At 34.7% G+C, this 25771-nt stretch overlaps 1 protein-coding gene and 1 pseudogene across 2 annotated transcripts; one reads left to right on the plus strand and one right to left on the minus strand.

Moving 5' to 3' along the window:
• Nucleotides 1–9352: 9352 nt before the first annotated feature.
• Nucleotides 9353–15260, plus strand: LOC132628979 (sodium/calcium exchanger NCL2-like). Of its 2 annotated transcripts, none has more exons than XM_060344736.1 (9): nucleotides 9353–9994; nucleotides 10611–10832; nucleotides 11521–11705; nucleotides 11935–12080; nucleotides 12169–12433; nucleotides 12954–13099; nucleotides 13345–13588; nucleotides 14128–14343; nucleotides 14763–15260. In XM_060344736.1, exons 1-9 carry the CDS (start codon nucleotides 9604–9606, stop codon nucleotides 15006–15008), a joined length of 2061 nt encoding a protein of 686 aa, XP_060200719.1. In that variant the 5' UTR covers nucleotides 9353–9603; the 3' UTR covers nucleotides 15009–15260. The 2 variants fall into 2 exon arrangements, with proteins under 2 accessions (XP_060200719.1, XP_060200714.1); XM_060344731.1 differs by having other exon boundaries at nucleotides 9356–9994; nucleotides 14059–14343; nucleotides 14763–15258.
• Nucleotides 15261–15379: 119 nt separating this feature from the next.
• LOC132627096 (uncharacterized) lies at nucleotides 15380–18685 on the minus strand (annotated as a pseudogene).
• Between the last annotated feature and the right edge of the window lie 7086 nt (nucleotides 18686–25771).

The following is a 25771-nucleotide window of genomic DNA, read 5'->3' on the forward strand; positions in this document are numbered from 1 at the left end:
GAAGATGGCACCCAAAGAAAAAAACCAAGATTCTACTACTTTAATATGTGGAGTCAAGCCTCGAACTTTCAACAAAATGTAAGGGAGAACTGGACGAAAAGAATTGATGGAACTAAAATGTTCCAGCTGGTGGACAAACTAAATAGATTGAAAGGTATCCTCCGAAGCATAAACAAGAGACACTTCAATGAGGTGGAAATAAAGGCAGACAAAGCAAAAACAGAGCTGGTGGAATGCCAAACTTCACTGCAGCATAATCCTACAAATGCAGAATTAATTCGAACAGAGATACAGCTAGCAGCAACATACCACAAGTTACATCAAGCAAGGATTCAATTCCTTAAACAGAAAAGTAAGCTCCACTGGCTGACAGAAGGGGATCTAAATACAACGTTTTACCATAATATGCTAAAAGTAAGAAGGAATAAAAATAGAGTGTTCAACATAAGAGACAGCAGTGGGCTGATTGTGACGGACCCTCCCGGGGTAGCTAAGGCATTTCTAGACTTCTATACTGCGCTACTAGGTACGTCAAACGCTGAAAGAACTCATGTGTGCAGTGCCACAGTTAAAAAAGGGCCTGTCCTTGGAGCTATAGCCTTCTGTAATACAACTTACAAAGTAATATCAAAGGTGCTCTCAAACAGATTGAAACTAGTCTTCCCAAGCATCATCTCAGCAAATCAGAGTGCCTTTGTGGCAGGCCGAACAATTGTCCAAAACATACTGATATGCCAGGACCTTGTTAGATTATATAATAGAAAACAGGCCACCAGCAGCTGCTTGATCAAGATTGATCTCAAGAAGGCATACGACACTGTCGAATGGGGATTTGTAAAAGAAATGCTGCATGCTCTAGAATTCCCACAAAAATGCATAAAATGGATTATGAACTGCCTAACCTCGGTCCAATACACAATAGCAATCAATGGTGGACTCTATGGGGAAATACAAGGAAAAAAGGGATTAAGACAGGGAGACCCAATCTCGCCTCTACTTTTTGTCATTTGTATGGAATACTTCACAAGGATAATGAACATAGTAGCTGAGCAGGAAGGTTTCGGATTCCACACAAAATGTAAGAGTATGAAGCTAAACCACCTTTGTTTTGCCGATGATGTAGTAATGTTTAGCAAAGGGGATTTCCAGTCGGTGCTACTAATGCTTAGAGGGCTGAAAACATTCTCCAACACCTCTGGATTGTGCACCAATGCAAGCAAATCAAACATTTTCAGTGCCAATATGCCACACCAAAGCCTAGCAGACCTGGTAGAATTGACCGGGTATCAAAAGGGACCCTCCCCTTTCGTTACCTTGGCGTTCCAATCTCATCAAAAAAGCTATCTAAACTCGACTGCGAAATGTTGCTGGATAAGATGGCAGCAAAAATAAAATGTTGGGGCACCAGGCACCTCTCATACGTTGGTAGAGCTTTATTGATAAACTCAGTTCTGATGCATATACACAGCTATTGGTCCTCAATATTTATTCTACCCAAGCAGGTGCTCAAAGTAATAACGACACTATGCCGCAACTTTCTATGGGATGGCAAGAGCGCCACAAACAAAACTCCGCTAGTGGCATGGGACTTGGTGTGTCGAGCCAAACAAGAAGGGGGTCTAGGGATACTTGACTGTGTTAAATGGAATGAGGCAGCGATAGTAAAATATGTGGGGAACATCGCTCAGAAAACTGACACTCTTTGGGTGAAGTGGGTAAGCCACATATACATAAAAGGAGAAGAATGGTGGCAGTATGCCCCACCAGTGGACTGCTGCTCGTACTGGAAAAAGATATGCAAGATGAGAGAAATTTATGGTCCAGGATTTGTGCAGAATGGATGGTTGAAAGCTCAAGGGAAGTACACTATAGGAAGTGGGTACAAACGGCGAATGGGAGAGAGGGAAACATGGCAATGGGGCAGGTGGGCATGGAACAAAGATAACCAGCCAAAGCACAGCTTTATAAGCTGGCTAGTCATGCACCAAAGGCTAATGACTAAAGCTCGACTATACCAGCTTGGCATAAGCCCGGATGATAAATGTGCTATGTGTGGAGACCATGAGGAGACTGTCCAACACCTATTTTTTGAGTGCAACTTCTCCAAGAAATGTCTTAAAGCAACTCTTGAGTGGATAAGTACAGGGGTGCAACAAACAGATATACAAGGGATATGGAAAAGGGTGGCACGAAGCATACAAGGAAAAAGGTGTAGGGGGATAGCTATAGCCATACTAGCAACACTGGTATATTGGATATGAAAAGCACGAAACAAAGCAGTCTGGGACCTGAAAGTGCCAGCAATTGAAGGGTGGATGCGACAACTCAAACAAGAATGCAAAATGAGGAAAAGCTGGCTGATAGGCAAAAAGATGAGTCAAAAAGAGAGGAGTTGGATAGATAGACTACTTACCTAACCTTGCAGGAAAAGGAGCATGCGTACAGGAAAAGTAATGAGAAAGAGATAGCAAATCTATGAATAGAGAACTAAAGGGAGAGCTTTGTAATAGACTGTAGGTGACAAATAAATAAAATATTTTCCGTTCACCAAAAAAAGAATTAAGCAAAACCAAAACCTAAAACTAGCCATTCTTGAAGATGAGGTTTGCCGAAAAAAAAAAAAAACCTTGTAATGAGCTAGCTCTAAGGCAATTGCGTGAAATTGTAGAGGTCTATTGGGATGTTTAGGTTTATACAGGCCATTATGGTCCTTAATTTCATTATATTTAATTAAGGAGGGGCATCAATTAACACAAGTATGAGGGGCGAAAATGAAGAATATACCACTTAATGAGGTCATCAACACTTTAAGACAAAATTATAACTAATTTCTTTTAGGCCATTTGACTCCAAGAAAGACAAAAAAAAATCAACTAAATATTCACCCGTTTTGTTTTTAGTCGATGGTGTGCGCCATATATACTTTTTGAGTTTCTTAAAACGAAGTCACAATCACACATCGTACGTACCAATGCATCTCATGATTTGTGATGATATAATCATACTTCATTGCCAAAGGACAATATACACCTACGGAGTAATGACATATATTCTACTATAACTTATAAGATAAGAGGGAATAACCACACAGTAGGTCAACATGCTTGCTTGGCTTTTTAGGGGCAGTTCGGTCATTTCACAAATATAGAGCACTATGATTGGACCTCAGAGAATCTTATGTAGTTTATGTGTATATATATATACTTTACTGTACTAAAGTGCCCTCTGCTTATGTCATCCTCCATCACCACAATCTTTCCCCACACAATCCAGCCCAACTTAATCCCTCACGTCCCATGTTTTTCTCAAAGAATTTAAATTGTCTTTTCCCTTGATTAGCGTGACATGAAATCTAATAGTTTTATTTTGCTACTTGAAATTATATTATCATTGTTAATGGAGACTAGAACTGAAAATATTAATTAAACTTGATCACTAAAAACTAGAAAAAAAGATCATACCCAAGCTTACAATTTAAATAATTTGCTGATTAAATTCTTTCAAATTTTACCTAAATTATAAATTAATAATATATACTTTATATAGTAAGTTACTACATATTTGCGTACTTTGTGCCATTTTAAGCATTTCAACCTAAGTTCTTAAATATATAGACTAATGCAAGTTTGATTAGCTTTAAAGTTAATCAAATCAAAACTTGACAAAGAGAATTAGTATGTTTGTAGTTGAATTTACCGGAAAAATAATATTTGTACACTTAAATTAACTGAATCAAAATTTAATCAATTATAATAGGTCGTTTACTTCATTTTTCATAGAATTGAGAGATGACTATTAATTTAATAGAATTAAGAGATAAATATTAATTTAATGACAATCTAAAAAATCATCAATTTTTCATGTTATCAACTTATGCTAATTAATAGTATAATTAGTAATTTCTATTATTCTAATGTCTCAAGTAGCTAGTAAGGGAAGGGGTTTCCTTTAATTTGCATGTGAATCTTCTTAGAATATTAATAATTTCATGAAACAAATTACAGTATAAGAGAAAATTTGAGTTTTAACAAGCTTTACGTTTGTAATTGCACCTAATAAAACGAAATTTGAAGTGCATAATACTAACTACTCTAATTGAAACTAACAACCGCCGGAATGCATATTGTAAACATATCTTAATATTATTGTTATCTTTTTTAGTATTCTTTACATCACCAAAAAGAATTCACGAAATTTTCATATTGACTCTACATAATTCACGTATGAAATAAAATTTGCATGTCAGCACAGGCACACTTCCATCTAGTAAAGTATATGAATGCGGTGGTGGCAGTATCAAGATTAAAAGGTAAGAGGAATCAACATCGATATCAATAATTGTTTTGACCTTATATATACAATTTTCCCGCTAAGAGCGTTTGAATGAACCCCCTTCTGTCCTCCTAGCTCCACCATTGTATATATAGATGTCATCCCTGATATATATTTGATCCTACACTTCTCTAATATTAGGAATATTAATTTAATTTTTTTTGTTTGCACAATTATAACTTTCCGATTAAAGTTGAATCCCCTTCATTGCGTGTGGCGGCTATGTCACTTTACATAAGATATTTCCCAGCCACTTAATTAGTTAATTAAGATGAATATTCCTAGTCACAGACAGTTAGACTTTAGAATAGTTACAGAATTGGTTATTGGCTAGACAAATATTGGCTCTATATTTAAGTCATCTCCATATATGTACCTTTCCCCGTTGAGGTTGTGAAAGGTCACTGTTCCTAGTTTAGCTCATTTTCTTCACCAAATTATTTATTTGTCGAATTAAGCTTAGCTAAGCCTAGAGCCCTAGAGTCCTCTAGGATTGACATTTTTTTATTTGTTTTGGGTAATATAAATGATAAAATATCCTCCCACCTATTACGTTATGAGACGATGACAAGGTGAAAACATGTATCTATCTTGCTTCCACTGAAAGAACGATGTTGTTTTGAATCTGAAAGAAAACGGGTTGTAATTATATCAAAATGGTGGGATAAAATAATTCTGAGACTAAATAATACTCATTACTAAATGCAGGATAAAATAATTTTATAGAATATCTCGGGATTATTTTTCTTATCTCACCAACCAAACAATCACTGTCTGTTTAAAATTAAGCGAGTTGAGTATTTAAATATAAGATATTTTACCACCTCTGCAAAATACTATTAATGTCCAATACCAAGTTTTGTCATTGGATATACGTACTACTTTTTTCCGTAAAGAAACCCTCCTTTTCTTCCCTTTATTATATTGCTTTCGTTACCCCACTTATGAGATTATACTAGATATGTTATTTTTATTTTTATTTCTACTATATTGCTTTCATTCTCGTGGTGCCCCTTCCTTTTGAGGATGACAAAATCTTCTCAACCTTATACATGAGTCAGCATTAACTCACAAGTATAGAATACTTGATCCGTTTGTTGTCGCATAGTTTCATAATCATTCTGCAAAGGTTTTATTCTTTTCGTTCTGATTTATATGGCATAGTTTGATTCAATGCGAAGTTTAAGAAACAAACGGCGATTTTTGAAACAACAACATATTCAGTGTAATCCCACAAGTGCGGTTTGAGGAGGGCAGAGACAAATTTAGGATTTCTAAAACATGAATGCACCACTTAAAAAGGAAGAAAAAAAAGTAGCAAATGGGAATTGGTCCCTGACCTAATACTCTAGGTAAATAAACTCAGCATTCAATCAAGTGCATCATTCAGTCTTTTGGAGCATGAATGTCAACAGTCAATATTAAATTAATTTTAGAAAATATGTACATATTTATGAGGAGACCATATATAGGTTCACGTGCCCGTAATTTACATATAAATTCGCCTCTGGGGGAGGATAGGATGTACGCAGACCTTACCCACAACCTTTGTGGGATAGATAAGTTGTTTCCCTAGACCCTTGTCTTAAAAGAAAAGGAACTTATAATCTTAAACATATCATACTATTTGTGTACTTATAAAATTTTAAACTTATGGTATTAAACATGTTATAGCATCTCTATGAGTATTGAAGCTTATCATTAAGAATAAAATGAAAAGCTTGTTTATTTGGTATTATAATTTATAATTGGGAGAATGACGCATATATACATAAGAACATGATACATTTATAAAATATGACGATACTTTTCAGTTTACAAAACATATCAATAGATTTCTTACAAAACATATGCGAAAATTTTCGACTCAAGGCTTGGAAAATTCGCTCAAATTTTGTGTATGAAATCTGTATGAAGTGTGTATATCTCGCCAAGGCTTAAAAATTTGGCTCATAATTTGTGTATGAAAACTGTATGAAGTATGTATATCTAGCTCAAAGCTTAGAATTCTCACATTTTTCGTGTATGGAAACCATATAAAAATTGTATGAAATATGTATATAACTATACAAAATTTGTATAAAGTTCATGTTAGGTTTTTGGAAATCTAATACAACTACAACAACGTTATATACAACTTTCATACAATATTCATACAAATTTAATACAATTTTGAATCTCACTTTGAAATTTGGATAAATTTAATATAATTACAACAATATTGTATACAACTTTCATACAATATTAATACAAATTTTTCTTTTTGTTAATTGTACAATGAGAGTCAGTAAATAATAAAAAAAAAAAGCTATCGATTCGAGAGAAGGATCAGAGAGGCGTGACAGTACTGATGACCCTTTAAACTTATACAATTGATTCTAAAGAAAGATGGGTTGTTCCAATCAGCCAAATAGCCTCCAGGTCCAAAAACTCGGTTCAAATTGGTTCTTCTTTATCGGGAAAACAACAATTTCAGATGGGTTTCTTTAATGGCATTCCGAGAGGAGTCTCCATTGAAACTTTTTCACTCATTGTTTCAAACAATAAAGAGGAATTAAAAAACAACAATTTAGGTTAGAAAGAGAGTTGTTATTAGGCAAGAAACATTAAAATCGGTGGAGAATTGTTTGTCGATGAAGCTGAAATCGTATTGTATTGGAAGAGAAGATGAATTTTAGGTCCGAAAGTGGTGCTTATCAACAACTGTAGAGAGAGAGGGGGAGAAAAATCTTTTTGAAAAGAGGGAGATAAATCTTTTTGAAAAGAAGAAGAAACTGATCGGTAACTATTCTAAAATTAAGCTCACATTTAAAAATCAGATTCTCTTACTAAAAAAAAAACCAAAATTGTGGGTATCCTATTAATGCCAAATATGATATATTTTGTAATTTTGTTGGTATTTTTTATAAATAAGGAAAAATATCCTTATGTTTTGTAATATAGAGTCTAATTGAAGATAGAAATATCTAACTATATGATACTGTGCTCACAGTCAGAAGCGACCGGCTGCTACTACAAATGGGTCAAGCCGTAACACAATTAAAAAGGGCTGAGGAGCCGGTGGTACGCAACACCAGCTGGTTAACAAGGCATTTTGCAGGTATCTACGATGGTGGAAGCAGTGGAAGAGGAGGTAGGAGTTGGCGTGGTCGTGGTCGTGGAAGAGGACAAGGACGATCATACCGCTAACGTGCTCACTCCATTGTAACACTAATTACTTTCACAACGATCAGGTCATTTTTCCTTTGGTAGGATTTGGATATATCTTGTGGCGACCCAGACGAGTAATTTAGGCATCCAGGGCGAAGGCAGGTTCATCATTGACAGAGGTTCTGATTCTGTAGATTTTGCTTGATGATAGTATTTTATTTTCAAGTATGTAACTTTAAGTCTATGTACTATGAACCTATAATAATACATTAGTATTTTATTTAGCTGTTGCAAAGAAATTATGTAGTTTTCTGTGTTCTTTTTTACTGCATCCGTTTGGTGAATCAATTCATTTCATTGTTGGTATGATTTGGCAGAGGCTTGAAGGAGATTGACAGATTAATGAACTGACTATGAAGAACAACAACAAATCGCAATGGTAGGATTCTTTTTTCTTCTTTTGTTCAGAGCGGAACCTCCTGAACATTTGACGCACAAAATCAGGACGAACACATTGATGCATTCGTGTTAACAAATTTACACACTTTCTATGACTATTGGTATACCTTAGTGCCCATTTTCCTGAGAAAATAAACACTTGACTGATAACTATGTTTCTGATTACAACACTATGCGTAGGTCACTCCATCTTACGAGACCTTATTGTTCTTCCCGCGCCTATACCATTCGGAGTGTTGACTTGTTATGTTGGTTGGTGTAACCGATTAAACGGGGTGTAATGCATTCGTATGGGGAGCAAATTCGAACAGATAGTCAGCTAAAAATATAGTACAAAGTAAGAAAACCGACGATCTCATTTTAAGTCAAGCTACTCTGCCTAAAAATAAATTGATATATGCAATTAAAAGTTGTGTCCATTGTGCTAACGATGTAAAAAATATTTACACAACCAAGTCAAATTATTAGGTAATTGTGAGTAAATATCTTGACTCGTGGATGTTGCCTTACATCGATCTACCAAAATGCTACCCCATTATATATGGATATTTAAGGTGTATAATGCACATGACAGTATAAAGATTTGCACTTGACAGTATAAAGATTCCTTTTTCGGTATTTTGCACCAAATTAATTAAAGCACGACATGTGTTTACACATAGAGTTATATCACTTAATCATGGTTACTAAATGCATGATTTACTTCATTAAACTACTTATCATAATAAGTTTTGTTGGTTTGGTGTAAACAATAGGTACATATAAATATTTACCCATATAATGCTAAGGCTGGTAAGGTCCCATCTCATGTCGATATTATTTTAGGCTGTAAGTTTTGTTTGAAAAGCTTCCCATGAAAGGAAGTCGGCTATAAATATAAGGAGTCAATGTTTTCGTCTAAGTATTTTTATTGTCATTAGCCATGAAATAGTTCCAGCAATTCTTATGAAACAAGATTTCAACTGCAGAAGGATTGTTATCACATAAATATATGATCATTGGTGGCAATATTTGTTGTATTGAAGAAGGAACTTCAAATGGTGATTTATTTATTGTAGCTAATTGGTGCCAATATTTGGTATGGTAAAGAAGGCACTTACAATTTTCAATTTTCAGATAATTAAACATATGAAGTGGTAACTTGCAAGAAAGCTCGTACTCTGTCAAATTATAATCTTTCGTCAATTGCCACAATATTAAATACTCCATCTTATATTACTTGGCCACATTACTAAAAATAAATATCCCAAATTACTTGTTCATTTACAAAACCAAGATAAAATTAATTAAATCTTTCTCATCTTACCCTTAGTATTAAATGTTCTTCAACATAGTCAATATTGATTAGAATGTATTTATTAGAAAGAGATAGGGGAAAGATAGTAAAATACATCTTTTATTTATAATTTCTATAATTTTTTAAGGGGCGTGCAAAAAGGACCGGAGGGAGTAGGTATATATTATACTAAGCAAAGTGAAACTATTGGGCATTAATATAAGAAGTGACACCACTGCCATTCATTTGTTCACTTTCTTCAATTATTGACACAGCTTACGTCACTAACCATGACGACACACACATCTAAGTCAAACTAAGTCAACAAATTTGTAGTGATCATCTATATATTAAGGCTATTCTATTTTCTCTATTGCATTACAAAAATGGGAAAATTCCTAAGAACTGCTTTTGCTCTTATGTTTCTCCTTCTATTGCCACTAACTCTCAAAGTTACTGGTTTTCGAACATTGCTATATAATTACAACACCATTTCAGATGGTGTAGATAGAATTCAGAAGCAATCGTCGTTCATACGTCTGTATACAACAGATTCAACAGATAAGTGTGAGCAAATGTATGGATTTTTGCCATGTTCAAAGAGTGTTACAGGGCATTTTTTCCTCATTGTTGTGTATGAGTACTTGTTATTTCATGGAGAATACTATGTGGCCATGGGAGGTGAAAGGATTTTCAGGATTCTTGGTCCAAATAGTATATTTGGTGCAAGTGCATTTCACATTCTTGGCTTCCTGCCTGAGGCTTTGATACTACTTGGTAATTCAGCCCCTCCAGCCTTCATGCATAGTGCTACTATCGTTTTTCTAATTAGAAATTGAAATTTTCTTCGAACTTATGCACAAATAGATATAATTGCAGCAAATAGCATCTTTTTAGCCTGCATATCTGCGGAACTCAACCAGTATGATCTCTATATTTCAAAAAGAAATAGGAATTAGCGATAGACTACTTCTGTCGATAAACATCAAAAATTCATTGCTAATCCTATTTAAAGACGGATTATGAAAAATCATGTTAGCTACGGCTATTAATTTAGTGATAGAAGCGGAGTTAAGAAAACTCTTGTTTATTAACAATGCATAATAATGAAAGTATTCATTTTTTTTTTTTCAAAAACTAAATATCCAATTGATCAAAATGGAAGAAAGATGACACAACCTTATATGACTAATGCTCATTTTGAGCACAAAGCGGTTTGTTCTTATCCTTATGAATAGGACAATACTATGCTATTCCCAATATTTGTATTACTTTGTCTGTTGTATCTGTAGGAATTCCTTTCAACCAAGAATTTGTCCTTTTCTTAAAGAGTATGGTTTGGACTCTTCTTGATTATCATTTATCTGATACCCTTTTGGTTCCATATTATCAGCATCAGGGCTCTTGAACAGTAAAGAAGTTGCTCAAGAGTATGTGTTAACTGGAGTTGGATTGCTAGCTGGATCAACAATCTTGCTTCTCACCTTAATTTGGGGAACTTGTGTTTTTGTTGGCAGTCAACAATCAACAACTAGTATGACATCCAATTCAAATCCTTCAGCTGGTCCGAGTCACATGCAAAATCATTTAGAAAGATTTCTGTCTCAATGGACTGGTTTGTTCTTACTACTTATATCTTGAGTGAAGTTATAATGCTATACACCTTTGATGCTGATAGCCAAGTTGACTAGGGATGGAATCAGTTTTGTGATAACTGAGAAATCCTCCAGGACCTCCGAGCAAAGTTTCAAACGAGTGATTTGCAAGAATTACCACCATATGGAGTGGTCTTGAACTTTTGGTCCCACTTAAAATATCTTTAAAAATCACCTTTGTTTCTCATCGGGCATATATTAGTTTTGCTTATGAGGCAGGATTTCTAGACAGTTCAATAAGTTAGAGACAGTGAACCTGCTCAATTGGTAATAACTCTTGCCTCATATGCAAGATTAACTTATGCGCATACTACAACTAGAACTTATGCACGATGGGCAATTGCGGTCTTTCTAGAAAAAGTTGTTAAAGGGTGCAAAAAGTTCAAGACCACCCCTTATGATATCCTTTTTCTGCAATTCTTTTGTTCCAAACTAGGTAGGTAATGGGCCCGCCCCTCTACCATTCTCCACTTAAATATCAGGTTTTTGTCTCCAGTACCGATCAAATGTGTGACATGCGCCTGACCCACACATCACTAGCTACACTCTTATTACTAGACCAATGCATTGGGGCCTTGAATAATTCTTCATCTTGATACGTGATTCTTGAATATTTTTTTTTCTATTATCTTTTTTCATTTGTTACAGGTGCAGGGCTAGTGACAGATGTGGAAACATGTTACACTGCAAGAATAATGGTTCTGTCTGTGATTCCATTCATAATCATCCTAGCACCAACAGTCTTGCACTTATCTGCAACCCCAGAACAAATTTTCATCATACTCTGTCTTGTGGTTTCCATTGTATTCCTATTGTCTTACTTCTTTTACCAGGTACTTCGAAAATCCTTATATCAATGATTTGTTCGTGATCTTAATATGTTAAAACTACAAGCTGATATTGTTCGGAATCTCCAAAAATGTTGCCGCACCCGTGTCGGATCCTCCAAAAATGCACTACTTTTGGAGGATCTGACACTCACCCATCAACATTTTTGAAGTTTCCGAGTAACATAGGACTTAAAACTGCAAGCCCTTTCATATAATCACACGCATTCTGCAGATGTTCCGGCCATGGATTCAAACGAGGAGGCTAGAATATATAAACCATGAGCAATTTGTAGTGGACGTACTAAAACATGTACAAAAACATACCATAGAGAAACTCCTCCAAGAAGATGGTTCGCCTAATATATCTACTATAAAAAAGTAAACACTTAACTTTTTCTTTTGTTCATAGTGGAACTTTCAGTACATAACGTGCAAAAGTAAACATGTTATTATCGATGCGATGCAGGCTATTTGAAGAGGCTGATCAGAATGGAGATGAGTTCATATCAGTTCCTGAGTTCAAACAGCTTTTCATGAAAATCAGGTCAAGAAAATTATATCAGGACAAGGATTTCAAGACGGACGAGGTAATGGAGGAATTTGATCTCAACGATGATGGAATGATCGATATGGATGAATTCATCAAAGGTTTCATGAGATGGATAGATGAAACAAAGGATGCAATGGGTAAAAGATATCATTCCATAAGATCCTTGAAAGATATATATGAGGTACTCTGACTTAGCTCTAATAACTCCAGTAAGATATACTTTCCTAACTAGAAGGGTAGCCTTGGAGCAGTAGTAAAGTTGTCAATGAACTATAGGCTATGTTGCTTGGACTCTTAAAAAATTTCGATGGTTGCATGCCAGATCCTCCAAAGTAGTGCATTTTGGGAGGATCCGACATGGGTGCAACATCATTTTTGGAGAATCCAAGCAACATAGCCTACAGGTCAAGGGTTTAAGTTGGGAATCACAGGTCAAGGGTTTTAGTTAGGAATCAGCTACTAATGTTTGTGTCAGGGTAGACCGTTTACATCACACCCCCTTGGGGTGCGGCCATTTCTAGATGATTCGTGCACCAGACTATCCTTTTTAAAGTCAGTAGGATGTACAGAGAACAAAAAGAAAAGTGATTAGCAGGGAATAATCCCACAGAAAACAGTTATTTTGTTCTTAAATCAGAGTTATTTATCTCAGTTTGGATTCTGCACCTTATTGGGACAAAGTTCTTGGCTTCTCATTACAGATTCTGCAACCTTGGCTCAAAATGAAAAGGGAAGAACATGAAATGATTAAACATATTCTATTAGATATTTTTCAACATGTCGAAAGCACTGCAGTAGGAACTCTGTACACAGAAGATGGGAAACCAAATATTCCTGCTATTAGAAAGTGAGTAACTTCTATTAGCCTATAACTGATCAGCTATGTTGCTTGAACTCTTAAAAAATGTTGATCGGTGCGTGTTGGATCCTCCAAAAATAGTGCATCTTTTGAGGATCCGACACGGGTGCAACAATATTTTTGAGAGTTTGAGCAACATTGATGATCGATTGGCTGAAAAAATCATCTTTGGTCTAGATGACATATTAAGAATGTAAAACATGTTCTGAACAATATTAATCACTGCATTACAGGTTATTCAAAAGCATTGATCACAATAAAGATAATGCCATTTCGCGTGCTGAATTGAAACAACTGATAACCAATATCCAATTTGGAGCTGCACCTTCGGATGCTGATGAAAAGGTAGACAGAATCATCAAACAATTTGATGTGAGTCGAGATGAGATGATCAGCATGGAGGAATTTGTTACCGGATTCTCCCAATGTCTAAATCCTTCTCATTTATCATCAGAGTCCAAAGAGGATATCTTCCAAGTAAGAAAAAAAGATGCATTCACGTTGCTTCTTAGTCTATAATCCATGAATGTGTCCTATAATGAATGAATAACCAGTATAAGAAAATATACAGTCAAATCTCTCTATAACGACGTTGTTTGTCCTGATATTTTTTGGCTGCTATAGCAAAATGATGTTATAAAGAACATATAATATAAGATAACATGAAAGATTTATTCCAAAAAAAAACTTTACCGTTATAGTGAAATGTTGTTATAGAGGATGACTGTTATAGCGAGGTTTGACTGTATAATGAAATGATTTTGGAACCTCTCTATATCATTGTCATCTATCTAGATAATTTTGGGCTGCTATAGTAAAATGTTGTTTTAGAGAACATGTAATAATATAGCATAAAATGAAAAATTGATTCCCAAAAAGGTTAGCCGTTATAATGAAATGTTGTTATAAAGGATGACTGTTACAGAGAAATGATTTGTGATACGCAGAAGAACTGGGAAACGGCAGAAAAGCTGCTGCACAAGGAGACTGATAGATCTGCAATTGCATGGATGCAGGCCATATTGCTTCTGGTTATTGGAATAGTAATATTAGGACTGCTAGCTGAACCTCTCATCAAAAGCGTAGGGAGTTTCTCCAGAGCTATAAACGTACCTTCATTTTTCATCTCGTTTATCTTAGTCCCTTTGGCTACAAATGCAAGAATAGCAATCTCAGCCATCAACGAAGCAAGTCGAAAGAAACAAAGAACTAATTCCTTGACATTATCAGAGGTTCGTTCTTCTGTCTCTCCCCTTGTTTTCATAGTCCATTCGGTCAAGAATCTAAAATCTGATTATTCTGAAAAATGTTGTTAGGAAGTGCTTTTCAGAAAAGTTATTTTAGAAAGTAGCAGTTTGTGTTTGGCTAATCAATTTGAAAAACACTTTTAGCAATATTAGAGCAGCAATTTGTGTTTGGTCAAGGTTCACAAAGTGCTTCTATGAAAAAACTACTTTTTTCAGCTATTACGCAGAAGCACTTCTATTTTTTTCCTAAAAGTTTGGCCAAATACCTCAACCGTAAAAAAATAAGCATTTTTTTCTTTTTAAAAAAAGAAACACTTTTGACTATCCAGTAGCTTGATCAAACATGCTATTAGTATGATTACTTACTGATGAAAAGATATGACAAATGCAATTAAATTAAACAGATATATGGCGGGGTATTCATCAACAATATGCTCGGACTTTTCGTCCTGCTTTCATTAATATATTTCCGGGGATTGGCTTGGAACTTCTCAGCTGAAGTGCTTAGTGTGCTACTGGTTTGCGGAATAATGGGATGCATTGCCAGTTTGAGCACATCATTCCCCGTTTGGGTATCAGCCATTGCTTTCCTGCTCTATCCATTCTCTTTAGTGTTGGTTTACGTTCTACATTATGACTTCTTTGTTTAACAAAAATAGCTCGAGCATATCGGCTCTATTGTAGTGTGATTTCTTGAATAAATGGAAGGACTGGTTCTCTTTCTAGGCTTTTGGGTAAGTATTTTTAAGACTATCATATTGCTTTATCAATAAGAGAATCAGTTCTTGTTCTGATTTTTGACAAGTACTGGATTGGAACACTCTTCGTTTCTTTTTTTCTGGGGAAATACCTCAACGTCGAAGATTTCTTGCTTCACCTACCTATTGAGCAATAAAACACCCTAATCTCCATAGGAATTTATGTCCCAAATTTGCAAAAAACCGTATTACATGAACATAACGAGTTCAAATAAAACTCAATACATGAACAAGTTCAAATAAAACTCAATCTGCATATGTTGTCAAAAGTCTGATTGTTACAAGTGATAATTACCTTGAAACACACACAAAATTCAGTTACCTTCTAAGTTGAGACATTTAAAATTCAACTAAAAGCAGAAGCATCAAACTTAAAAGCAGCAAGCCTTAAGGGCTAAAGAAAACCTCTCTTCTGTGATTTGGATATGACCATACTTTTCTTGCATATGCAAATTTCGAGTAACAGTCGCTATAAATGGTAGGACATTCGCTCGAGGGAATGTTCTCTACCATGTAAAAGAATTAAAGTCCCACGGACACACCTCTAACGAGCCTACTCCCCGGGACATCACAACCGTATGGCATGGACTAACTTCTATAACTTCAATTCCAAATCAACATTTCCTTCTACTTCAGTATGAAAGTCACTTCCATGAGTTCGTTCTTGACCAATTTGCACCATTGCAGATGGGAAGAATCTGAGGATTGGTTGTTGAAATGATATGCTTTGGCATGAAGGCAGAGTATGCTGTGCAGCAGCAGCCTGTTGATTAAGCACATTCAGAAAATAGTGAAACCGAGATCAAAAAGCACAGTATGGGGACAAAAGTATAAATGCTTGTGTCCTTTAGGAGCCGTTTGTCCACACAAAGTATTTTCCGTTTCTTCAAAAGAAGTTCAACAATGTTTGGTTATATATTCAATTGCTCTTTGAAATTTTTTTGAAGACGTGTTAGTCAAATTTCTGAAAAATCTTTTCCACTCACAAAATTTCAACTTTTTGTCAAGTTAAATGCATGTCCAAAACACAACTTCAATTTCCAAATACCCTTTTTCAACTTAACTTCAAACGTTACTTTCTTTCTTTCTTTTTTATTTATTTTTTATTTTTAAAATATCACATTTTTTATGTCCAAATGCCTACTTAGTCTCACCTGAGCGGTACATAGTCAAATAGCTCAAGTGCTTGTGGGGCAGAATTAGTTAAAGAACGCAGATTTACTGCTTCCGAATGTGGCAAAGCTGATGCTGGAGGAGCCAAACTGAGAAAATCTCCATTGAGAGCTTTAGTTTCTCTTACTGAAGTCGATGGTTTGGACGCGGACAAAGGTCTTGACTGTGAAACAACTTCTCTGTAAAAATGAATAATTATCGGGTTCTCGAGTATTAAAGTTAAGCAATTTCAAGGTAAGATATAGAACCTTTTAAGCGCATCGCCATCTTCTATATAGACCGAGCATTCGTTGCTGCTGGAAGCAGATTCTTGTGGTCTAGATAAGGGGAAACACAGCACTGAGGAAATTTCCTCGAGATGAAGGGATGGGCGGGTCTTCTGGAGAGAATGGATAACGCCTCTTCATGCCAGCCATCTATATTACATGATCAACAAACCAAAATGTAGCTATCAGAAAAATAAACGTCAACTTTATGAGTATACACAACATATAAGCCCAGCATTCTATCTTTGGTGAGTGAATTCCGCGTCAACCCCAAAAAGGCGAATATAGGACTTGAACATTATGTGTTCGAGTTCTAGATTCTACCACAGGTCATTTGATTTATTGGGTTGGATTTCTTAACACATATACAGGCAAACCTCTCTATTACAACATTGTTTCTCTCTATTACAACATCGTTTGTCCCGATGTGTTTTGGCTGACATAGCCAAAATGTTATTATATAGAACATATAATATAACGTAACATGAAAAATTGGTTCCAAAGGAAATATGGTTGTTATAGTGAAAATGTTGTTATAGAAAGGTCCGACTGTACAGTCCGAACAAGAGCTACTAAGTTTGGATGAACCCATAAGTTATGATCTACATCTGTTCCTACATCCCAATCGCGTAACGGTTGGGAGTTCGGATACATTAGCTCAATAATCTAGGTTTTATCTATATAGCTCGGACTTTCCAAAAATGTTGCTGCACCCGTGTCAGATCCTCCAAAAATGCATTACTTTTGGAGGATCCGACACATACATGGTGGCATTTCTGAAGAGTCCGAGCAACAAAGGGTTTAATAGACACTCAACCTATATTTTGGCCTCTCGTCGTCTCATATTATATTAGGGGAATGATCAAGCAGACTAATAGAATTACTTTCACATCTTCAGGCCAAAGAGGTAAACAATTAGTACAGCCATAATAACTTTGGCTTGAAGGGGGCTCCATCTGAAAACTCTGTACGGATGATGATGATGATGATGAAATCCCTGATGAGACATTCACCTGCAATTTCCACAAAAGTAATTTGCCTTAGCAATTCAAACACAAGAAAACAAAACTATACAAGTTTTAACCCCAATACTTTTATAAATAGCTCCAAATGTTTAATGAAGCTGACTTTTTTTTTCTTGGTTTCCCACCCGGTGTTTGGTTCCCCCATTAGGGTCCGACTAAATAAGAATTCGTGCAGGGAAGTCCTACATTGGCGTGTAAAACACACCCTAACAAAGGCGTCTACATATAGAGGCGCATCCACGATTTGAAGTTAATGGGTTCCTACTATGACTTCAAATTAATATATACAATAGTACTTCCTCCGTTCCAATCATGTGTCACTCTTTTCTTTTTAGCCAATCCCAAAAAATGACATCTTTCTATATTTAGTAACGATTTAACTTCAAACTTCCCACTTTACTTTAATGAAATGATTTACTGTCATAAAAATTCATATGGCTTATATTAGACAACAAGTTTCAAAAGTCTTTCTTTTTTCCTTGAACTCTGCGCCCGGCCAAAGACCTTCACATAAAATGGGATAGAGGGGTAACTTGGATCACCGTCAAATACTTATAGATATTTAGGTAATTTGTAAACATATATAAATTGACGGGGCAAAAGTTACTAGGTTCACGTGAACCCGCAACTGTGGATCCACCCTCGGCGCAAGACCTCTAGTTAACGATGAAGAAGTACTTACCGCTTGATAAAGTTGACTTACCATTGATGATGAATTAGAAGTTTGCTGATACTGTTGAGATTTTTGCAGCAGAGGAAACCTTGGACTATGGGGTCCACTAGGCAAATTCACATTTTGCCCAAAAACTACACCATGATGATCAACTTTTCTATTCACACCTTCAAGATTATATTCATCACTCAACAATTTAGGACAATTTTCAAGAAATGGGGCAGATTGATTTGGTCTAAAGACACTATTTTTAGAAGAAAAATCACTTCTTGATGATGTTGGTATAAAATTTGGACATTGTAATGATTGAGAAATTGAATCTTTTTTATGTTGTTCCTCTAATCTAATCCTCTCAAGTTGAGCAACACCAAGTCCTCTTTGTGGAACTTTTTTTTTCTCATTCATATTTTTTGATGCTCTAATATTAGCCATTTTAGGTTATTGGCTATCAAATGTAGTTCAAATTTATAGGTTCTCTAAGTAGAGCCAAAAGGGTAGCTATATATGGAAAGAAAATCCATCCAGCAAAGACGATGATTCTATGAAGATACTGTACATAAAATCTGACTGTTTTTGGAAAATCTAAGGTTTAAGGGAAAAATATTTAATTTCAAGATCTGCTATGTATAAGGGTAAAATGAACACCTCATGAAATCTCAATGTTGTCTGTCTGAATATTTTTTGATTACTATATCAACATGTTATTATAAAGAACGTTTAATAACGTAATATTGAAAATCGGTTCCAAAGAAAACTTGGCCATTATATTATTATTTCTATAATAACATCTTTTGTCCCTGTATTTTTTGATTGCTATAGCAAAATGCTGTCATGGAGAACATATCTATATAGGATTAAAAATCGGTTATGGAGAAAACATAGTTGTTATTCTGAAATGTTATTATAAAGGATGATGACTATTATAGAAATATCTGACAGTGTATGAATAGAAAATTCATCTACCACAAAAACTATATATGATTCTCTTAAGATACATAAAATCTGAGTGTTTTTAAAAGAACCCCGAATGGAAATTTCAGAGGACTCGGAGAAAATCTAAGGTTTATGAAAAAAAATGAATTTCAATTAATTAATTACATGAATCTTGCAGGCGATGGAGTCAAGATTGGCTACTTATGAGGGAAAAATGAACACTCCCCATGAAATATATATGTAACAATGTCGGTTGTTATATCGAAGTATTATTGTAGAGAGCTGTAGTATAAGATATGATTAAATATCGAATCCAAAGAATACTTGGCCGTCATAGTGATCTTTCTTCAATAACGACTTTTGTTTGGATACTTTTTGGTTACTGTAGCAAATACTGTCATCGAGAACATATAATATACATAGGATTAAAGATTTGTTCCAAAGAAACTTTGGCAGGTTATAGTAAAATGTTATTATAGAGGATAATTGATATAGAAAGTTTTTTTGGAAAAAAACACAAATGGAAAATTTAAGAGGAATCAGAGAAATCTAAGGTTTATGGAGAAAAAAAATTGAATTTCAATCAATTGATTACACGAAATCTTGCAAGTCATAGAGTCAAAGATTGGCTATTTTTAGGGAAAAAATGAACACTCCCTATATAATTCAGCAAAAAAGATTATACCTTTAATGTGAATGATTTTTTTTCTTTCAAAACCAGTTGTTAAAAGTTGTCTGAGAGACAGATCAGATCATTCAAAAAATTTGGATATGGGAAAGAAACATATAATCAGGAAAAGACCATTCAAAGAAACCCAACATTTCACGATTCAAACTTTAAATGCAAATATAAAGAAACCTCTTAAAATGCTCAATCGATATTCATTCTCTCCATCTAATTTTCTTGGTAATAAGGGGGTTGCTGGTCAATTCAACATTTGAACCAAATTGTGGGTCCCTTTATTGCATGCATGCAATAAGCTATTCGAAGTTGCTTAATTTTATCATTTGTTTTACTTTTGGTTCATTCGTACATTTGTAGTCAGCAAATTGTCTTGTCGGGAACCGGGATGGGGTGAGAACCTTCCGTTGGAGCATGCCGGCGTGAAATAGGTGGACTACGCATGTCTAATTTTTTTAAGACAAAAAAAAGGTATAAATTTTATTCCTTAAATACTTTTGGTTATGGTTAAATTAAAAATTGTCCTCATGAGATTAGAGTTAGATTTGTTAGGGTCAAGGGAAAAACGAGACTTTATACATGACTTTCATATTTTTACATTACTTAAGCATCCTCATGTGTAATATCATCATAGAGTGTATTATAAACTCTGTGATGATCATAGAATATCTAGATTTCTTTAGCTCTTATTTTCTTCATGCTTGTTAATTAGTAGAGGTTCATTACCTCATTAGGATTAGTAAGGTAAGGTCTAGCCCCCCTTGCTTGTACTCTTCTCTTTGAGGTTCACTTTGATTTATTAAAAAAAAAAAAGACTTTTTTCATAGTAAGTTAATATTAGATAAAAGAATCTAATGGAAGGTAAAGTTAATTTTGAACATGATATAGACACAAATTTAACACTTTTAATAGAAATAAAATAAAAGATCACACTACTCCACCAAGCTATGCTGATAAGATATTGCATAAAATAGTCCTAGCTGGCTTCATCCTGAGTTATTTTATTCTTTAATAATAAGGAATCCTGAAACTAATTTGGAAGGATCTAATGGAGTAGATATTTATGTTAAGAACAAAAAAAAGATATATTTTTATTTTATTTGCTGATCATCAAGTTAATAAAATTATCTACCTCTGTGGAAACATGCATGGAACTTGGACGAGGGATAATAAAATATTTTGATACATTTTTCACTATTAATTTTTGTTCAATGCTCTAGATTGGCTTCAGTCTTTGTTCTTCACAATTAATATGGCTATGGATTTTTTCCCCTAACGACAACGACAACAACAACGATAACGATGCTTCAATGTTAAATAAATTGGAGAAGTCGATTATATGAATCCTAATTAATCATATATTTTTTGATAAAATTTATCTCAACCTCACAAATATTATATCTCTGTATTATATATGAAAATTCATCATATATTTACTGCAAAATACTCTCAAAATTAAATGTATGAACATTTATGCTGAGGTTAATTAGAGGTCGCTTTATCATATCCCATTAATTGCCAGGTGATTTTTCTTTGCCAATTACTTGTAAGAAAAGCTTAGGTGTCCAATGGATCGAGAGAGAAAAAACTCAACAAGTATTATACTTCCAACTAGTGCTATTAAATGACGTTCTATGGGTGACACACGGGCAGATTTAAAATTTTAACTTTGTGAGTCTGGATTTCGTATTTTACAACATCTCATCTAATTTTTAGAGTTTAAAATTTATTACTTATTTGTAGTATTTATTTAGTGCATCTTTTAATACATATACAAAGTTCTAGCCAAATCTACTAGGTTCATTACATGTTGTTAATGTGATCTTACACCTTGAATTGTCCATCGACAAACTTCAAGTTAAAACCATTTTGATTTTACATAAACGCCAAGATAGTTAATTTTTTTTTTTTCATAACTTTTTATTCTGTATTTTTTGTATAGGTCGTACCTTTTAACCCTTATATTCATAGCTTAACGTACGCATACGACTCCCCTCAGTTGGAGTAGAAGTGGGTACTATATATATATATATATATATGGCATATTGAAAGGACACTTGCGTCAACATTTATAAAAGACATACACATAAACATACCCTCAAACTTGGCGTGGGTGTCAAGTGGGCCGGGGCCGGGGCCGGGCCATTTTAACGTGGGCCACAAGGGGCCGGGTCGGGGCCGGGCTGGGCCGTAAGTTAAGGGGCGGGGCTGGGGGCCGGGCTTGGAGAGGGAAAGGGTGTCCGACCCAGCCCACCTCGGATAGGGGCTACACCTTGGGCTAACCGGGCCCGTTAGTGGGCCGGGCCGGGTTTTAGTTAGTGGGCCGGGCCGGGTTTTAGTTAATGGGCCGAGCCAGATTTTAATTATTTTAAAAAAAAATTCTAATACTAAAATTTATTAAGTTTGATACTTTAAAATCTAGTTGTTGTCAACTTTATTTTAACCATCAAGTTCCTTAAATTATACTTTGGCCGTATTTTCAATCTATAAATACGATTCATTCCTCTCCATATTATTTCACAATTCCCTACTCTCCTCTTTCTCTAAATTTCCTACTCATCTAAATGGGAACTAAATGGGAACAATGCACATGAGTTTTGATACTAAACCAAAGTTCTTAATTTAATTATCTCATCTGATCCTAAGTCCTAATGTCATGTGCAGATTGTCACACCTCCATCATCGGCGGAGACATTTCAATACACAAAAAAATATTTAATTATTATTATATATCAAATATTTGAAACTAATAAGATTTTATTAATATATATATATATATATATATATAACTAATAGTTTATATTATTATATACTGTATAACCTATTGAAATATTTTTGAACTTGTGTAAGCCAACAACAAGATAGTAACTTAAAAGGGGTATTTGATTTATTTCACGCATCAGCAATTTCAGAGGCTTGTCATTTCACTGTTTTTGTCAGCCTCTTATAAAGTTATAATGTCTTGTTGCTTTTGGGCACTGATCAATGTTTGTCCTTCCTTGCAGAAATTTATCTTGGAGTTGCTGCTTGTGTAGGATTAGTTTTACACAATTACATTTATAGTTCTATATTGACTGCGTACAGATTATTATTCTTGTAAATAAAATTATAACACAAATTTGAAAAGAAATTCAAAGGCTCAGTGAGCCTTTAGTTTTATTAATCGATAATTGCAAAGTCGAATTTAAACTTTAAAGCTTACAAACTTACATTTACTTTTCTTTGATTTCGTAAACTTAAACTAGAAAAAGAAAATTCAATTTGACAACTCTTCAAATTTAAATCTACATATTTTCCACCATTTTATTCAATTCTTCCATATTAACATTAGGAGGAATTGGCTCAAAATTTTCATAATCGACATCTCCATACATTGGAGATGTTTGTACCGATGGATCTCCAAGTGACATTATATCTTCAAGTTGCTAGTCTTCTCTTGGATCTTGTTCTCTTCCTTGATTTCTTCGCTCTAATCTAATCCAATCTCTGAAACATACTAGAACATTCATTGCGTTGCTACCCAATGAGTGTCGGTTGTCTCTGAGCTGCTGCCTTCCTTAGCTAAATGCACTTTCTGATGCAACAGTTGACATTGGAACATTTAGCACATCTCTAGCCATTGTTGAAAGAACGGGAAATTGTCTTCTATTGTTCCTCCACCAATCCAGTGCATTAACTCCATCTTCGAAAGGCACCAATGGCTGTCTCAAAAAAAATTGAAGCTCATCAAAGTTTGTATTACTTTGTTGAGGTGCTATTTGAGACCAAATAGATAATCTAGGAACACCCATGATAGGCACACTTTGTGCCTGTCTTTTAGAAGATGAAGTTTCGTTAGAAGGACCACATGGGATAGAAGTCGGTGTAGCATTATCAAGTAATGTAGAATAATGGTTATATAATTATTGTGCGTAATCATTTGCATCACACATAGCCTTAAGAAGGGATGGTTCCTAAGTAGTTTTAATAATTAAAGAAGTATATATAATACGGGTCAATTCTGACATATTAATATATTTAATACACGGATTTAATATAGCACCAACTAAGTAAATAGGAGGAATAGGAAAGAAATACTTTTTGAATTTAATTATCATTGCAGTAACAACATCTGTGTAACCTTCTTTAAACTTATATTCTTTAAGCAAATAAGAGATATCAGCTAGATAAGCTAAAATGTTACAAACAGTAGGATAATAAGCACCGGAAAATTCCAGAGTAGCAAAATAATTTTTTTCTAAAAAATCTACAACATCCTTAATTTTAATCCAATCAAAATCATTTAACATTAACTCGGGATATCCAGTAGCAAATTGGTTAAAAGTTGCAGTTATAGGAACTTTATATTCAACACAAGTTTTTAAGAAATCATAAGTAGAATTCCACCTAGTGTCTATTTCTTCAGGCATAAATCTTGGTCTAAGATTATTTTGCCTGCATTTATTTTTAAATTCAGCAAGTCGCTTCCTATTATTATTTTCTTGAATAAAACCAACTGCGTGTCTAATTTTCTCAATCACAGGCTCAAAGAAAGAAAGACCATCTTGAACAATATGAAAAATTTCAGGTAAAGGTGGAGACAACTCAGATTTTAAACTGTTGATAGCAGATGTGTTGTTAGAAGCATTATCAAAGACCATACATAAAACTTTGCTTGTAAGACCATAATATTTTGCAATGACAGTGACAGTATCAAATATGAATTGTGCAGTATGTCTACGGTCTTCGTCATATTGAAAAGCTAAAATACGTTTTTGCATATTAAAATTATCATCTATCCAATGACAAGTAACTGTTAAATAATCATTTCTATTAACAGCACGACCAAGATCCGAGGTGAGAGAAACTCTACAAGGGAGATATGTCAATAAATAACGTAGATAAAACAGATATTGTCCATGAAGTCTAAAAATATCAGATCTACAAGTAGTTCTAGGAATACCGCTAAACATAGGATTATAAATTTTTTGTATATAATGAATAAAAGCATCAGAAGAAGCAAAGGTGAAAGGCAAACAACCCACATCTATCATTTTCGCTAATTCTTCACGATCCTTCATTTTATTATATGATCCACTTAATTTACCGGTCTTTAGGTTCAGTCTTGTTTGGGTTAATCCCCCGGTGGCACCCTGAGCTTCTGCTATCTCTTCTTTCCAATTTGGGTGATTGTTATCCAAATGTCTAGTCAATTGACCCGTCCCCCCTTTACTACCCCCGGTGCTATGCTTATAAGGTATCTCACAAATTTTACATGTAACATAATCCGGATTATTTTCTAATCGGGCAAAATAATTCCACACTAAGCTAGTTTTTTTCGGGGCGCTAATTTTTTTTCGGGCTCCTTCAGGCAGTGGAGGACGACCCTGAGCCTCAGTTCGAGACTGAGCAATATCATTAGCGGGACTAGTGGGTGTATTATTGTCATTATCATCATCGTCTACTTGTATCTCAACTTCATTCTCATCTTCTATACCGTACGTTTCTTGTAATTCTATATGATTCATATCATGTGCACCCACACCTATGTCGCCTATTTCACTAGGTGGTGCTTGCGGAACACGAGTATAATTTCTAGCGCTAGTACTACCCCTACCACTACCACTACCGAATTTTTTCTTACCGCTACTACTACCACCGGGACATAAAGCTTTACTGATTCTTTTTAGTGGTTCCATTATGCAAATTAAAATAACGAAAATTAAAATTAAAATGCAAGAATTAAAGTACTAAATAAAAGTAAGAGATGGAACGAAGGTACCAAATTCTCGGAGATAACGAAATAACAATGTGATCGTAAATTGATGAATTGAATACTTGAAGCCTTCCACTTGATCTTGTTAATTGCAAGTTTGCAAAAACAATTAAAGTAGAATACTAAAATTATAGAAATTGCTGAAAAT

Source organism: Lycium barbarum, chromosome 1, assembly GCF_019175385.1.
Source record: "Lycium barbarum isolate Lr01 chromosome 1, ASM1917538v2, whole genome shotgun sequence".
NCBI lineage: Eukaryota > Viridiplantae > Streptophyta > Magnoliopsida > Solanales > Solanaceae > Lycium > Lycium barbarum.

Bases quoted from the DNA above. Each gene is read 5' to 3' on its own strand.
- LOC132628979 (XM_060344731.1), top strand. From the start codon at position 9,604: ATGGGAAAATTCCTAAGAACTGCTTTTGCTCTTATGTTTCTCCTTCTA. The intron at 11,706-11,934 runs GTACTTCGAAAA...CGCATTCTGCAG, and splicing joins TGTCTTACTTCTTTTACCAG to ATGTTCCGGCCATGGATTCA. The intron at 14,344-14,762 runs GTTCGTTCTTCT...TAAATTAAACAG, and splicing joins ATTCCTTGACATTATCAGAG to ATATATGGCGGGGTATTCAT.